This window comes from Dendronephthya gigantea, unplaced genomic scaffold, assembly GCF_004324835.1.
Source record: "Dendronephthya gigantea isolate DGI-Jeju-01 unplaced genomic scaffold, DenGig_1.0 000282F, whole genome shotgun sequence".
NCBI lineage: Eukaryota > Metazoa > Cnidaria > Anthozoa > Malacalcyonacea > Nephtheidae > Dendronephthya > Dendronephthya gigantea.
The window spans coordinates 114186-128491 of record NW_021163292.1 but is presented as its reverse complement, the minus strand read 5'-3'; the positions used below and the strand labels follow the sequence as shown (position 1 = coordinate 128491).

The following is a 14306-nucleotide window of genomic DNA, read 5'->3' as shown; positions in this document are numbered from 1 at the left end:
TATCTTAAGGTGGTCCACTACAGAAAAATGTTTTTTTTCAAAAGTATAATCTGTTCATGCCATATTACAAGCCAAGTTGCTCTGAGTGGAAAATGACTTGTAGGAATCTTAAATCACTATAGTTACTCTGACCAAATCCACGCAATGGTGGAAAATAGACCATTTTTGTGAACACGAAAAAAAACTAGGTTTTAACTGATGAATGACGGAATTAGTTTTATTTAGTTCTAAATATTTTTGCCTCGGATCGGAGCTGAATTTTTGCCTCGGATTCGTGAAATTGTTGAGGGAATCAAGGGTTTCGAAAGCCCCTTTATTTACAAAACATCAGAATATTTACAATTACAAAATAATTGTGACAATTAAGGCCGTCAAATGAACAGGAACATACTCTATCAGTATGAACCGTGTACAATTTTGTGCCGACAATATTTTTTTCTAAATCGCTTTTATCGCTTTTTGTTCGCCACGGTTTCCTTAAAAAAAGTTCGGTAAACGATTGAACAAAGTTTAAATTCTAATCTTTATCATCATTATCATTGTCGCAATAATCACCACTGTCGTTATTTTCCTCTTTACTTTCAGTTTCGTGGTCGTTTAAACGCCTTTCAATAAGAAACTTTCTCTTATCAGTTGCAGCTTATACTGCTTTCTTCTGGGTCAAAATCATCATTTCTAAGAAGCACATATTTTGTCTGCATTATTTTCTTTTGTATTGGATCTTTCTTTAATTTTCTCATGCACAAAATGCGCTCTAAATAGATATTTTCTCATTCCTTCTGGAGTCTAAGCATAACATTCAAATAAGCTTTCACTTTAGCAATAAGCTTTCACTTTGCTAATCGTAACCTGTGTTTATAAAACTTTCTTTCATTTTCTCGAAAACTGTGTCACTTCTTTGTTTTGCTTCTTCTATTAGCGGTATCCAGGGATCTATTTCTTCTTCAGATTCTAAGTCAGTGCTGTCGAACCTCCAGACTGCTGTGTGCATGGAAGAGGTCGAGACATCGTCTTGGAAATCTCTTTCTTGACTGTCCGAGTCTGTTTTAACATATGTTTCTTTTTTGTTTTCGTAGTGCACAATATTCCCGTTCGTGTCTTTGCTGATTGTAACTGCGGCTAAAGTATACCTTCCGTAAAATTGTCAGCTCATTCTCTTTGAACCAGCAGAGTTTCAATAGCTTGTTATCAAGCAGCAATTCACTTTTATGAGCAGATGAGCATCTTCTAATGAGCTTGAGAAAAATTCATACCAAAATGACCCATTGAAATAAGGTGTTGTTGTTTCTTTTACCATGACACTTACTATTAAGTACACGCTTAAAACAGCAAGAAAACAGTTCACAAGTCGCGCGTAAATAAGCCTTCTGTGTAGTTACGCAAGAGACCTCAGACTGCGAAATACGAATGGGTTTGGGTTGATTAGGGTTAGAGTTACGACTTGCAGATTGTTGTGCATGGTTGTGACGTATGCGCTTTCTGTGCACTTACGCGTGTGACGTCAGGTCGCGTAGATACGCAACTTTGAAATGTAACAAAGTGCGCTATGTCGAGCGGAGGGGTAATCTATTCATCTTTTATGGAACATTCCATCTTCGACCTCATGAAAACTTTCTTACCATTGCATTCATAAACATTCATCCCCGAGCTGGTGCGAAGCACTGTACTAATTCCGCCAGGAGATTTCAATTACGCCCGGGAATGGAAATGCGAAATCAAAGTTTTCCGCTATTATGTCTTGCATTATGTCATGGACTTTGGGCGTTTTTGTAATTTATGCGCATGCGTGAGTTTAAGATGAGTTAAAACTGGTAACAAGTAAGCGTTTGGAAGCGTGCGATTGGTTAAATTGATATTTTTGATCGCGTCAGCATAATTGATATTTTGAATTATAAAACTTTTTTTAAAATATTTTTCATTTGGATGGTTTCGAAAAGTTGTTGTCCCTAGATGCCTCAGGAGTAGAATTGCATTGCAAGTTGGAAGGAAAGTTGCGTAGTTTAACATCGCCTAAATGCGAAATATGTAAAATTTTAAGTATTTGAATTTTCTTCTGCCTAGATTTCACTGAAGAATGGGAGAATGAAAATATCTCACACCCAATACTAACACGTATTCAAGCACAAATTGCCCGGAGCAAGAAGCTGAATAGAAAACTTATGGCAGTTGCTCATCTGTATTTCAGAGAAGATATCAATTCAGCTTACATTAATTTGTTACGAGAACCTGTCGCCCGTTTTATATCGCATTATTATTACTGCAGAAGTCCAAACCGATATGCTCACAAGTTAAAAAGGTTAAAGGAATTAGGCCATTTTAATGTCACCATTGAAGAGTGTCTAGAAAAACAATACGAAGGGTGCGTATGGAATCATATGACAAGATTCTTCTGCGGACCCCAAGCATTTTGCAAAACCGGAAGTGACGAAGCTTTAGCGGCAGCTAAACACAATATGCTTCATTACTATGCAAGTGTGGGGATTATGGAATACATTAATGAGTTCGTTATGGTTTTGCATAAACGATTGCCCGATTTTGTACTTCCGCCTCCCAAGACAGGAATGGGCAAGAAATTTGTAACAAAGGGAGTTACAAAGAAGCCGCTTAATCAGTCCACTAGAAAAAGGATTATGGACGTTAACAAGGCCGATATTGAGTTGTATGAATTTGCGAAAACCTTGTTTTTTAAACAAGCCTTGAATTGTGGTATTGAGATTAAAAACTAGAGTAATTTTACATTCGTAAAAAAATTAGGCTATATTCCAATTCATAGTTTCTTGCGACTGCAAAGTAAATTTACTGCAAAATGACCACCACGAGAGAGAGAGAGAGAGAGAGAGAGAGAGAGAGAGAGAGAGAGAGAGAGAGAGAGAGAGAGAGAGGAGAAGAGAGAGAAGAGAGAGAGAGAGGGAGAGAGAGAGAGAGAGAGAGAGAAGAGAGAGAGAGAAAAGAGAGAGAGAGAAAAGAGAGAGGAGAGAGAGAGAGAGAGAGAGAGAGAGAGAGAGAGAGAGAGAGAGAGAGAGAGAGAGGGCCGGTGGGCTATTTCTGCCATTGTCATTCCCCTATGAGGGCATTCTACTATATTATTTACAAGCAATTTCCTTTAGTAATAATTTATGGTAGAAAGGATTTTCTAAACCGTTCGATTTTATAATAATAATTATTATACACATTTACATCACAAGTAAAAGATTTGTTTTTACATGAATTTTATTCCTATGCAAGCTGTCAAAAATGCCATCGGTGAGTCTTCAAAATTAAACATATAAAATCTTACAAGTATGAGACAATATCCATCCCTTCTTGCGACTAATTGCATTCACAAACTGTAAAAAAGGTCAATTGTTTTTAAAGGCTGAAAAAATAGTTGAAAAAATATTATGATGATTCCTTTGAAAGCACACTAAATAAGCACAAAAAGTAAAAAAAAATCCCGGAGCCGTAGGGCGAAGGAATGCGCGTGAAGTACTGCATCGCGGTTGTCAGGGGTCATTACTATTGGCCATTGGGACCATGCATATCTGGCGTCAGCACGAGAAAATCCGCCAAGTTTCTGGCTTCAATTTTTTGTCACGAGCAAGTCCTTCAAGAATTATTATATTGCTCAGTGGTCGTCACTCAAATAACCAGGAATATTGAAATGCCAGGATGACAGGTTTGGCAGGCTTGGCATCGTCATTACCTCATTCTGATTGTCTTAGTGTAATATTATGGGTGATTGTAATAGCATGCTGTTTATCCACTTTGTAAACAAAGTAAGAAATAGCAGCTGCTCATAGTTTTCGCAGCTAAAATTTCTGCTGAATTGCTCAATGAGCACTATTTAATTAATAAATTGTCGACATGTACGGAACCTAATTTAATATAATATAAGACTAAATTAAACATTTATATTCACATTAGTCGTGCCTTGTCATGAATTTGGCATATATAGGTTAGCTTAGGATTTCAAATTAAATTTATTATCTGAACACACTGAACGAGTTTTTAAAGCCCCGGTTTACACTCTTGTCCAAATTCCCGTACATACAGGAAAATTTGTATTGGTAGATCTCAAATTTTGCAGGGAGTATCGGGATGAAGTATCTCAGTGATAACAACCACTGCTTTAGCTTCGCTGAATGTTTCTACTAAATACTTGAAAATAGGATTTCCCGTTTGACAAATCCGGTTACTTAGATTTAAACAGCGAGGGCTTACCGCATGCATGTATTTCTAGTATATTTTGCTTTACTGCCGGAAGTGTATAACTAATTTACTTACACATTTTTGCATGCAAGTAATTATACAAAAATGTACAAAATTTAGCAATTTCGCATTTGGCTATATTTTCTGCATTTTACAAAAGTTTTACAACGAAACTTTGCAATTATACTAATTTTAGTAAGTTCTATCTATCTGTGGTAGCACACTTTATTCTTATATTTTTTTATTTTGCGTAATCACGCCCACAGACGTTCTGTCACAAAAGGGGGAAACTCATGGATTAGAATTCAATCGCGTTCGGTAATTTCTGTTATCACAGACGGTAAATCGTTGAGGCTAGGGCAAACAGCTAGGAAAGGAATTAAACTCTTTATAAGAAGGTAAGTAGATGATTTCAACACGTACGGATTGATATTTAGGCTGATGATTGTCTTCATAAATATATTTTTCAAAAAAAACACTTCGTTTACTTCCCGGATGTAGTCCCAAGCGTTTTCCGTTCATTTCCAAACACACATCTGACTCCACGTGTGGAGCCCACGCCAGATACGAAAAATGCTGACGCTGCGTGTTTTTTTACCCTGAGCAGGGAGGTTTTATATAAAATCAAAGATAAGAAAGAGGAACTTTTATACGAAGTCAAAGGACAGTTTACAGGGCAATATATTTGTTATAGTTTTAAAAAATTTTAATCAGAACATTTCATTTTTGAAATAGAAATGAGTTGTGCATGCATGTACCCCAAGTTCAATTAGCCATTTCCCAATCGAGCAGGAGACTGTGTCTAGTCGCGAACCGCAAAGCATCTATGGACTGTTTGGAAGTACAGGAAATATAAGTCTGAAATCATTTGCCCCTCCAAACAGTTGATAGATACTATGCGGTTCGCGACTAGACCAAGCTAGTACACTGCTCGATTGGGAAATGGCTAATTTCAAGTATATAATATAGTCGTATTTTTACAGGATCCATGGCAATGTGGTCCAAGGAATTTGAGTTTTTCAGTGTCCATTTATTTGAAAATATCAGCTACTCATAACAGACATATGCCTACAGAACAGATAGGCATTACAGTATTAATTTAAAATACGAAACAAAAACAAACAGCTTTTACAACAACGAATGTGTACAAAAATCTCAAAATTTACCAAAAATAAACCAACCATTTAATAATACTTGGAAAATCGGGTTAATTCTTGGAACAACAAAGAAATGCAAATGTGTCAAGATACCTGAAATTCTCACAGCATGCATGAGGTAAAAATTGCTACTGTACGAACCAGTTATCCCCATATAAGGAAGTAGGAAGTGTTTTGAACAAAATAAACATTGCGACGTGTCAAGGAATTCTGACACCGTATTATTGACAGACTAAAGATAAACTTGCAGGTGCAAATTCGTCACAATTCTTCAACTTAGGTAAGCTTTATCTAATTAACTTTTAACTGTTCAAGCTGATGATCTGTCACACGCAGTCATCAAAGAGTTTTAGATAGACGTTTACGGGAAACCGCTGGGGTACAATACCCGCGATGCAAAAATTCATTATTTAGCTGGCTACGTGGCTACGTGGATACCTGCATTTAGGATATTTAGAGTTAAGTTAAAGTCTTTCAAGTGGTTGTTTTATAGGGCGTTGAATAATATAAGTTAGCAAATCGCGTTCGGTAATTTCTTTTATCACAGACGCTAGATGGTTGAGGCTAGGGCAAACAGCTAGGAAAGAAATTAAATTCTTCATAACAGGGTAAAAGGATGTCTTCAACGCATCCGTTTTGGTATTTATTTTCCATTTACATACGTGTTTTTTACTGGCGGAAAACTTTAAATGCTTCCATATTGTTAATATTTAGCAAATGGTTCAACAAATGCACACAAAATATACTGAAACTAAGTTCTTTCGATTATTCACCTAACCTTTTTGGAATATATTTAGGATTTAGACTTTTACGTCCGTGTACGTGTGTATGAAAAACACGTGAAAAGCAGCCCTTACAGTCGAGCATAACGTATTGTGTTGTTTTAAACTTGTATTATATAGCGACATATAAACCTCATAATAAGCAGTTTTGTACTAATTTTTTTGTAGTTTTACACTTTCTTATTGCACTTTTTTATTGCTCACAATCTCAAACACATGTTCAAACATATATAATTGTAAGACAGGTTAAGGCAAGAATTATTCTAAGGTGCGGTGATAGATTTTGTGCAGTGATGAAATGCGATAGTTATCATTTCATATCATATATGCATAAATTATTCGCCAATTATGGTGAAATTTGACCGCTAGTCCATAACGTAAATTTTAAGTTGTAGAATCAATACATGAACTCATGTTCATTGAGGGCATTGAAAGCCTCTCAGCATGAAACAACGTTGTATTTATACATTTTTACAATTTCATCTGTGGAGTGATAAACTAGGATTAGCTCGTAACAAGTCATAAACAGGGCTTATTTTGTCTCTTCAAATAAGCAGTTTTTCTCAAGCCACGGAGAGATCTTTCACTTTCGATTTTCAAAATAAATCATCAAAATAAAATTGCAATCAATTTAAAATTGTTGACGAGTTGACGAAATACATATTATTAATTTCTTTCTCCTAGACCTTGTGTTGGAGATATGGCAGGAAATTCTGAACCATCAAAAGTATCAGAAGGTATATACTCGTACACACTTCAAAAATCGTACTAACCAAAGTTCTACCTTTCGTTCTACCCTTACTATACCCGAGTCTATCTCTTAATATTTTCAGTCAGCATTTCTCATAAAATTCAAACGGTTGAGATGTAATTTTTGTGGGCTTGAGAAGTGATACCTTACCTGCTCGAACATTTGATCTAACGAATAATGTGACGCAAATCAGTCCACAAATTTGCTAAATATAAACTTCGTAAAATATCTCATTTACCCAGAAAGTAAAACAATATAGAGTAATAATTGATACTATGGGCACGACTATGATACGTTCTAAATTATGGATACGTTACGTGTCAATCTAGAGCATTTGTCTATTTTTGGATGCTTTATACTGCTCTATAACCATGAGCGTAAATCCGACATTATATAATACCCCATTAAATTTAGAGCGTTTAATTGGTTGATGACGATCACGTGATATTGAATAGAAAGGGCTTTTCAGTGACAATTATACAAAGTGATAATTTCGAAATAGATGATATAAAATCCAATTATACATAAATTATAATGAACTAAGGCTAAAATTTACTACACAGTGTGTCCCAAAAAACCCAAAACTATTGAAATCACCTGAAAATTTGAATGATTTGTTCGCGAATTTTCGCCTACAACAATTTAAAATTTAATAGAGAATGACTTAGTTGAAAATTTAAATATTGTTATCCACATACTTTATGTAAAGCATATTGGTACTAAAAATAATTTAAGTTGGTTTTGAAGCTTGAGATATTAGCGGATGATTTCATTTCAGTGGAAAGGTCGTTCCAAGCCTTAATCCCCCTTTGTCTGATAAACCTTTTCCTAGACAACCCAAAACTTGCGAGTGTGGTTGAAAAATCAAGGTGTGGTTGAATAATTGATGTATTATATATTATAATTAGTGATCTATAATCTACTATTTCTCGAAGATGTCTTAGGATGCTGAGGCCTGCATTTACCTTTCTAGTGATTTGGTTCACTTGGGCATTCCATGAGAATTTTTCGTCAATCTTTACACCAAATGATTTGGTTTCTTTAACTCTATCAATTTTTCTATGTATGCAAGGATGTGCATCAATTTGGTTAATTCTTCTATTGCTACCTACTATCATGTGTTCCGTTTTAGAGTGATTTAGGGCAAGTTGGTTAGCTGACATCCAAGTTGATACTTTTTCCAAGTCCTGATTAAGATTGTCTACAATCTCATTAATGTCTTCACTAGATGTATCGATTTGGGTGTCATATGCATTGGAAAACATACTAGCTCTAGTATATTAGAAAAAAGCTTTTTTTAAGTCTAAGAATACGATACCGCTTAGTTTATCGACGTCGATATTTTGATATCATCTATTGGTGATGTCCAGCAATGCAGTAACCGTATAGAATGGCATGGTCTGAATCCATGCTGAGAATTAGTTAACCAGTTTGAAGATATCAAGTAATCATAGATCTGGTTGGGTATCAGCTTCACCATAATTCGTGCTACGATTGAGATGAAAGATATATAGGCCTATAATTAGAGGATACTTGTGGGTCCCAACAGGATGCTTAGGCATTCAAACTCTAGCTATTACATTGCTATGGACGATTTCAATGGTTTTCGGTTTTTTGGGGACACCCTGTATATTAACTATAACATGCGTTATGATAAAAACCTGTTAAGCAAAATACTCTTTAATTTATATTTAAATTCACAAAATGTCTTACATGCTTTATGTTCTGGGCATAAATCGTTTAATAACTTAGCAGCGAGATAATAACACTTTATCGGGCTTGATGCGCTTTTGAGAAGTGGAATGTTCAAATGAGAAGTTTGCAGATTCTAAAGATCAGCTCCGATTGCTGATAAAAGTTTTATTACCTGCATATATAATGCAGATCCGAAAAAAGGAGCCTATTTCGAGACGATTTGTAGGAATTTTGAATTAATATGCATAGAAACACACCATGGTGAAAAATATCTGATTGTTTAAAACATGATAACTTTAATGATATGAAAATTAATGTTGATGGTATAAATACGGAGTAACTTTTATTTAGCCTCAAATATATATTATTTTACTTTGTGTGTATTATATATATTAATATATATTACTTTACTTTTAACATTGTTGAAATAGTAGAAGTTTATTGATCGACATCTCAGGGATATACAGACTGAAAACGGCATAAAAATTTTGCTTATACGAAACGGTGCAAAAGATAAGATAGTGAATAACTTTCAGTGGGTATTCATTTCTAAAGAATATTTTTACATAAAAATGATCAACTAATGCGATTGCTTAGAGTTTTAGTAATTTATTGTGACTCACCCCTAATGCGCCACTGATGATAAAGGACGTGTGCATGATTTTGTTTTTTACTTTTGTGTAATTCTGTTTTAAAGGAAAAAAAGAAACGAATCCCGCAATTATTCTGCAATGTGGAGCATACTATGTTGTAGTATTTCAAGAACGAGAAGAGAAACTGCTGCACACATTGAAAAATGCTGCAAAGACTGGATATGAAAAAATGATTGTAAGTATAATGAAACATCTACATAATTATGTTAATGTTAATGTGGCGCATGCCGTATTCGTTCAAAGGGACCGCATGTTTAGGTTTCCTGAAGTATACTTCGGGATTTTAATATTTCCTTAGAGTGGAGGAACCGCAGTGGATGCCGTTGAAGAGGCTGTTCGTATTTTGGAGGATGATCAGTATTTTAATGCTGGTCGTGGATCATTAGTTAACGTTGAAGGAGACGTAGAATGTGATGCAATGATTATGGATGGAAACACCATGAACATAGGTACATCTATGCGTAAAATATGCGCTTTCATACTGCAAAGTTAGATATTTAGGTAAAATACCATGCAATATCCGTGTAGCCAAGGGGACTGCAAGAACGATAACTGTGTGGCGGAGGTAGATACTTATATTTTATTGTTCATAATTATGCCGTAAGAAAATTTGATTTCAAAGGAGGTGACAATGCAGTAGACGAATGTATGAATATTGCCCCTCTCCAAATTATTGTTCTTGCGGCGCACTTGCACAAAATAACATCCTTTGAAGAACTTTATTGAACAACCTTATAAGATATGGACATATAGGCGCAGGCCGCAGGGTACCTATTGGAAACATTTGAATTCATGTTTCTTAATAAAGATGCATAATAAATTGCGTAATATTTTCTTGTTAAAAGAAGAATTATTAATATATTCACGTTCGGTATTCTGTTCTGTATTCTGGTCGGTAAAAACAGTAAGGTAAACACCTTGAACTTTTTGGTCTGTAGTCGTTGATACGTGGATTTCAGTCGTAGCTGTCAACTCTGGCGTCATGATACTGTACGGTTTTTAATGTTAATTAAATAGAAAACTTTAAATACGTGTACATATAATTATATTTTTAATGACATGCTCATTGAGAACACCTGTCTGTAGTCTGATCTTTCCCAAGACTAATGATAACAGCGTCTTCATTCCACTTTTAACTAGTTATATCAAAGAGCTTAGCAATTCATTCTTAAAGTATAATTGTTTTAGGTGCAGTCATGGCTGCCAAACATTTCTTCAATCCCGTTAAAATATGCAGAAAAATTATGGAAGAGTCACATCATTGTGCTTTCATTGGAGAAGGGGCACTGAGATTCGCGCAGGATAAAGGCTTTAAGGATCTGATTTGTGATCCTGCAGAAATTATTGTTAATGAAATCAAGGAAAAAATGATGACAATGGACATTTCAGGTTTTGCCAGTCGATATTTTCCGCCCGGAACTTCGTCTCCAGAACAAAGTTTGCCATTTGACACCGTTTCAGCGGTTGCTATGGATAGTGATGGTCATTTTGCTTGCGCCACATCGACAGGTTGTACTTGAAAATCCAGTTAAAATAAAACAAAAATGTTGAAGTTAACATGCTCACTAGATATTTTTCATAACGTCTTTAATGGGAACTTCTTCAGTGCTTATTGTTTTCTGTTCCCTTTCAGTGGCTTAGGAAGCAAAAGGCACGATGATTGGGGGGAGCGGGCACAAATTCATTTAATATGCGTGTTAACTGACTGAAGAGACAATCGATTTGCAGACACAACATGAATATATGAATATGTTCCCCCCCCCCAATTTTCATACACAGTTCTCTTTATAATTAGTCAATCACCTTTATGACTTTGCTTATTTAACACTTCAAGGTGGAGTACTCAGGAAAAGTAAAGGTCGTATCGGGGATGCTCCGCTGGCAGGCTGCGGAGCTTATGCAAATGAATTTGGTGCTGCAGCATCAAGTGGAAATGGAGAATCAATAATGAAGATGAACTTAGCACGAGAAGTTGTTTTTAACATGGAACAAGGCCAAAATGCCTCGGTTAGGATTTACCATTAAAATTTTTAAACATTAACATAATTGTGGTAATATTGTATTTATTAATTTTGTGTGAGGTGCTTTTGTCACTCGACAATGTGTTGTAATATTCGGTACAAAATTTTTCTATGATCAGGCACTTTTTCATATAGAAAGGAATAAGAGTCAGTTCGTTTTAAAGTCCAAATTCGGTGCATGGTATCCCCGCTAGAACATCAAAAATGTATAAAAATGTCCTAAAGTAACTAATTTTCAGCAATTTTATTAGGTGCGGCTTTTATCATTTCAACTTACAATTTCAACTCGCAAAAGGTGCAATCGATGCTCATATCGTGTCCTTAGCTAACGAAATTGCAGTATTTGTCATTGAATATGGCAGATATATAGAGGATATTAAACGGTTGCGAGAAGATATGGATTTTATGTTCGAGTGGCAAGAACAATATCTCACGAGTGAGTGCAGCGAACGAGTGAGATATTGTTCTTGCTACGAGAACATAAAATCCATATCTTCGAGCAAACCGTGTAATGTTCTGTTTATTATATGGACTAAATTACGAGTGAAAAAAATACACAAAAAGGCGACAAGAAAATTAGCCGCGGAAGACCATTATAAAAGCAAATATTTTTTAAACTATAACCTAAACATAAAGTAGACTAATTTTTCTTTATCTAAGGATGTCTTATGTGTTTTTGTTTGTATTTCTAACGTTAATTTCGTTTTATATACGAACCAAAGGCCATTTGTATTTTCACAACATCAAAGAAAATAGCGGGAAAATTTTCGAAACTCGTTATGTCACCCCTAAACGTGACATACGAAAAATACGCACACCTGGTCCCGGATGTAGTGACGTATGAGTTCTACGAGTCTTTTAGTTCTCAGTAAAATACCCCCATCCATTTAATAAAGCCGTATATTTAATGAAAATAACCGGACATCTCTCGAGGGGAGGAATGCTTGATTTCACCATAGGAAGCCCAGACAAATGAGTTGAAGTTAATAGAAATCCGTAAAACACTTGAGATATGTGTTAAAATGAATTGAAGTATATGTAATTTGCTACAAAACTACTGTTAGAACCATGTATGTAGCGTGCTCCAGTGGCGCTGCCATTTGAGTATGCAACTATAGCGACGTAACTTACTATATTATTGGGAAGGAAGGAATTAAACTCTCGCCTCAATTTTCAACATGTTGACAAATTAAAACACAAATTACTATAGTAAAACAGCACGTCGGTTGCTAAATGCCTACCGTAGGTTTAAGTTGAATAATCAAATTACACTTTCATAGTAAAAATAGCGCAGAATCCAAAGGAAAGCGCTGGAAAATCGTACACAAACTTTGTAAATTTGCCGAAATTTTCGTGAATACATGCGGGATGTAAGTACCTACCCAAAATGGCGGTGGCGGAAGAATCTGATTGGTCGAGAAAGGTAAACAAAGTATGATCAACCAATCTGATTGGTCGAGAAAGGTAAACAAAGAATGATCGACCAATCAGATTCTTCTGCCAGCCGCCATTTTTGGTAGGTACTTACATCCCGCATGTATTCACGAAAATTTCGGCAAATTTACGAAGTTTGTGTATACGTTTTTCCAGCGCTTTCCTTTGGATTCAGCACTATTTTTATTATGAAAGTTTAGTTTGATTATTCAACTTAAACCTACGGTAGGCATTTAGCAGCCGACGTGCCGTTTTACTATAGTAATTTGTGTTTTAATTTGTCAACATTTTGAAAAATAAGGCGAGAGTTTCCATCCTTCCCAATAATATAGTAAGTTACGTCACTAGTTGTATAGTCAAATAGCCAACTCGTTTGTCTGGGCTTCCTATGGATTTCACACAAAATTTGGGCGACACGAAGAGAATTATTGTAATTTTACAAATTTAAGAAAAAATGCTCCCTGTTCTAAATAATTGACTCATGCTCTCGGTTTGACACCTTTATTTTTTTTTCTTTTATTCAAGTTATCTGCAAAGAATGCTGTAGAAAGAATGAAAAATCGCCTGTCATCCTGGTGTTCTATGATTGCAATTGACAAAGATGGGAACTTCGGAGTGGAAACAAATGCTGCTGGAATGTTATGGGCAACCTGCAAAGGTTCTGATTTGGAATTTGGCTCTAAGAGAAAGGAATTTGTTAAATTCAAAAAACTTTAATTTAAATTTCAATATCCACTACGCACTGATTTCATATTCTGTACGGTACGAAGTGTTTTGCAAAATACCTAATTTTTATTTGCAGCGTACCTAGAAATTTATGTATAATTAGAATTCTACAGTCAGTCATTGCAAAAATTATCTAAGTAATATACAAAACTGAGAAAAACTTCAAATACATGCAGTACTGTACAGAAATAACCTCAGTAACACTGCGCTTGCGGTTTGGCTGCGGTATACGTTTTCTTTGCCGCGGTTCGACCGCGATCAGACCGAGGTTTGACCCAGGTTAACCACAGTTTTTGTTACGTTATTTCTGGGCAGCACTGTACTTTTTACTGCATCGGTTATCTTGTGTCAATTTTTCTACTTTTCTATTTAAATTTCCACTAATCGAAAATGTCATTTCATTAATAAAACAATTTTATTACTGTGCCATTGTTATCACCTCCTACAAAAATCTGTCTCGAAACCTATAGTACGTTCTTCACACATGTTTACTCTGTGTGAAGATTAAAATGTCACATTTATCCGGCGTGTTCGTCCACTGAAAACGGAATAATTACTGTTTCAATATAGCGGCCTTATTGTATGGTCTTGCATGGTCAGAATTGCTAAGAAGCCGTTTCTATTCTCATCAAACTCCGCATGTTATTTTAATATCACTGAAGGTACTCAAGATTTAAAAGATTCTCACATAATAGCGTCAATCTTGAATTATGAACAAGAAAATGGTATAAGCCTTCGCCCGAGATCAGCCTTAGTGATATTGCTCATGCTATCAGAGGATATTGAGACATGCCCAGGTCCTTGCCTTAAATTTAACTGCTGTTCTAAGACCATTAGAAAGAATCAAATAGCTGGATGTTATTTGATCTATGAAAATAAGCTTCACATAAATGCTTACC

The 14306-nt window shown here is 35.4% G+C and overlaps 2 protein-coding genes across 2 annotated transcripts; both read left to right on the top strand.

Annotated features, from left to right (window-relative positions):
• Positions 1-2080: 2080 nt before the first annotated feature.
• LOC114541349 (heparan sulfate 2-O-sulfotransferase hst-2-like) lies at positions 2081-2806 on the top strand. The gene has a single exon (XM_028561288.1). The coding sequence runs from the start codon at positions 2160-2162 to the stop codon at positions 2724-2726; it is 567 nt and encodes a 188-aa protein (XP_028417089.1). The 5' UTR covers positions 2081-2159; the 3' UTR covers positions 2727-2806.
• Positions 2807-5585: 2779 nt separating this feature from the next.
• LOC114541350 (isoaspartyl peptidase/L-asparaginase-like) lies at positions 5586-13411 on the top strand. The gene is made up of 7 exons (XM_028561289.1): positions 5586-5625; positions 6812-6864; positions 9271-9401; positions 9525-9675; positions 10415-10735; positions 11061-11233; positions 13207-13411. The coding sequence occupies exons 2-7, from the start codon at positions 6828-6830 to the stop codon at positions 13396-13398; spliced, it is 1005 nt and encodes a 334-aa protein (XP_028417090.1). The 5' UTR covers positions 5586-5625; positions 6812-6827; the 3' UTR covers positions 13399-13411.
• Positions 13412-14306: the final 895 nt, after the last annotated feature.

Bases quoted from the DNA above. Each gene is read 5' to 3' on its own strand.
- LOC114541349 (XM_028561288.1), top strand. From the start codon at position 2,160: ATGGCAGTTGCTCATCTGTATTTCAGAGAAGATATCAATTCAGCTTAC.
- LOC114541350 (XM_028561289.1), top strand. From the start codon at position 6,828: ATGGCAGGAAATTCTGAACCATCAAAAGTATCAGAAG. The intron at 6,865-9,270 runs GTATATACTCGT...TCTGTTTTAAAG, and splicing joins ACCATCAAAAGTATCAGAAG to GAAAAAAAGAAACGAATCCC. The intron at 10,736-11,060 runs GTTGTACTTGAA...TAACACTTCAAG, and splicing joins TGCTTGCGCCACATCGACAG to GTGGAGTACTCAGGAAAAGT.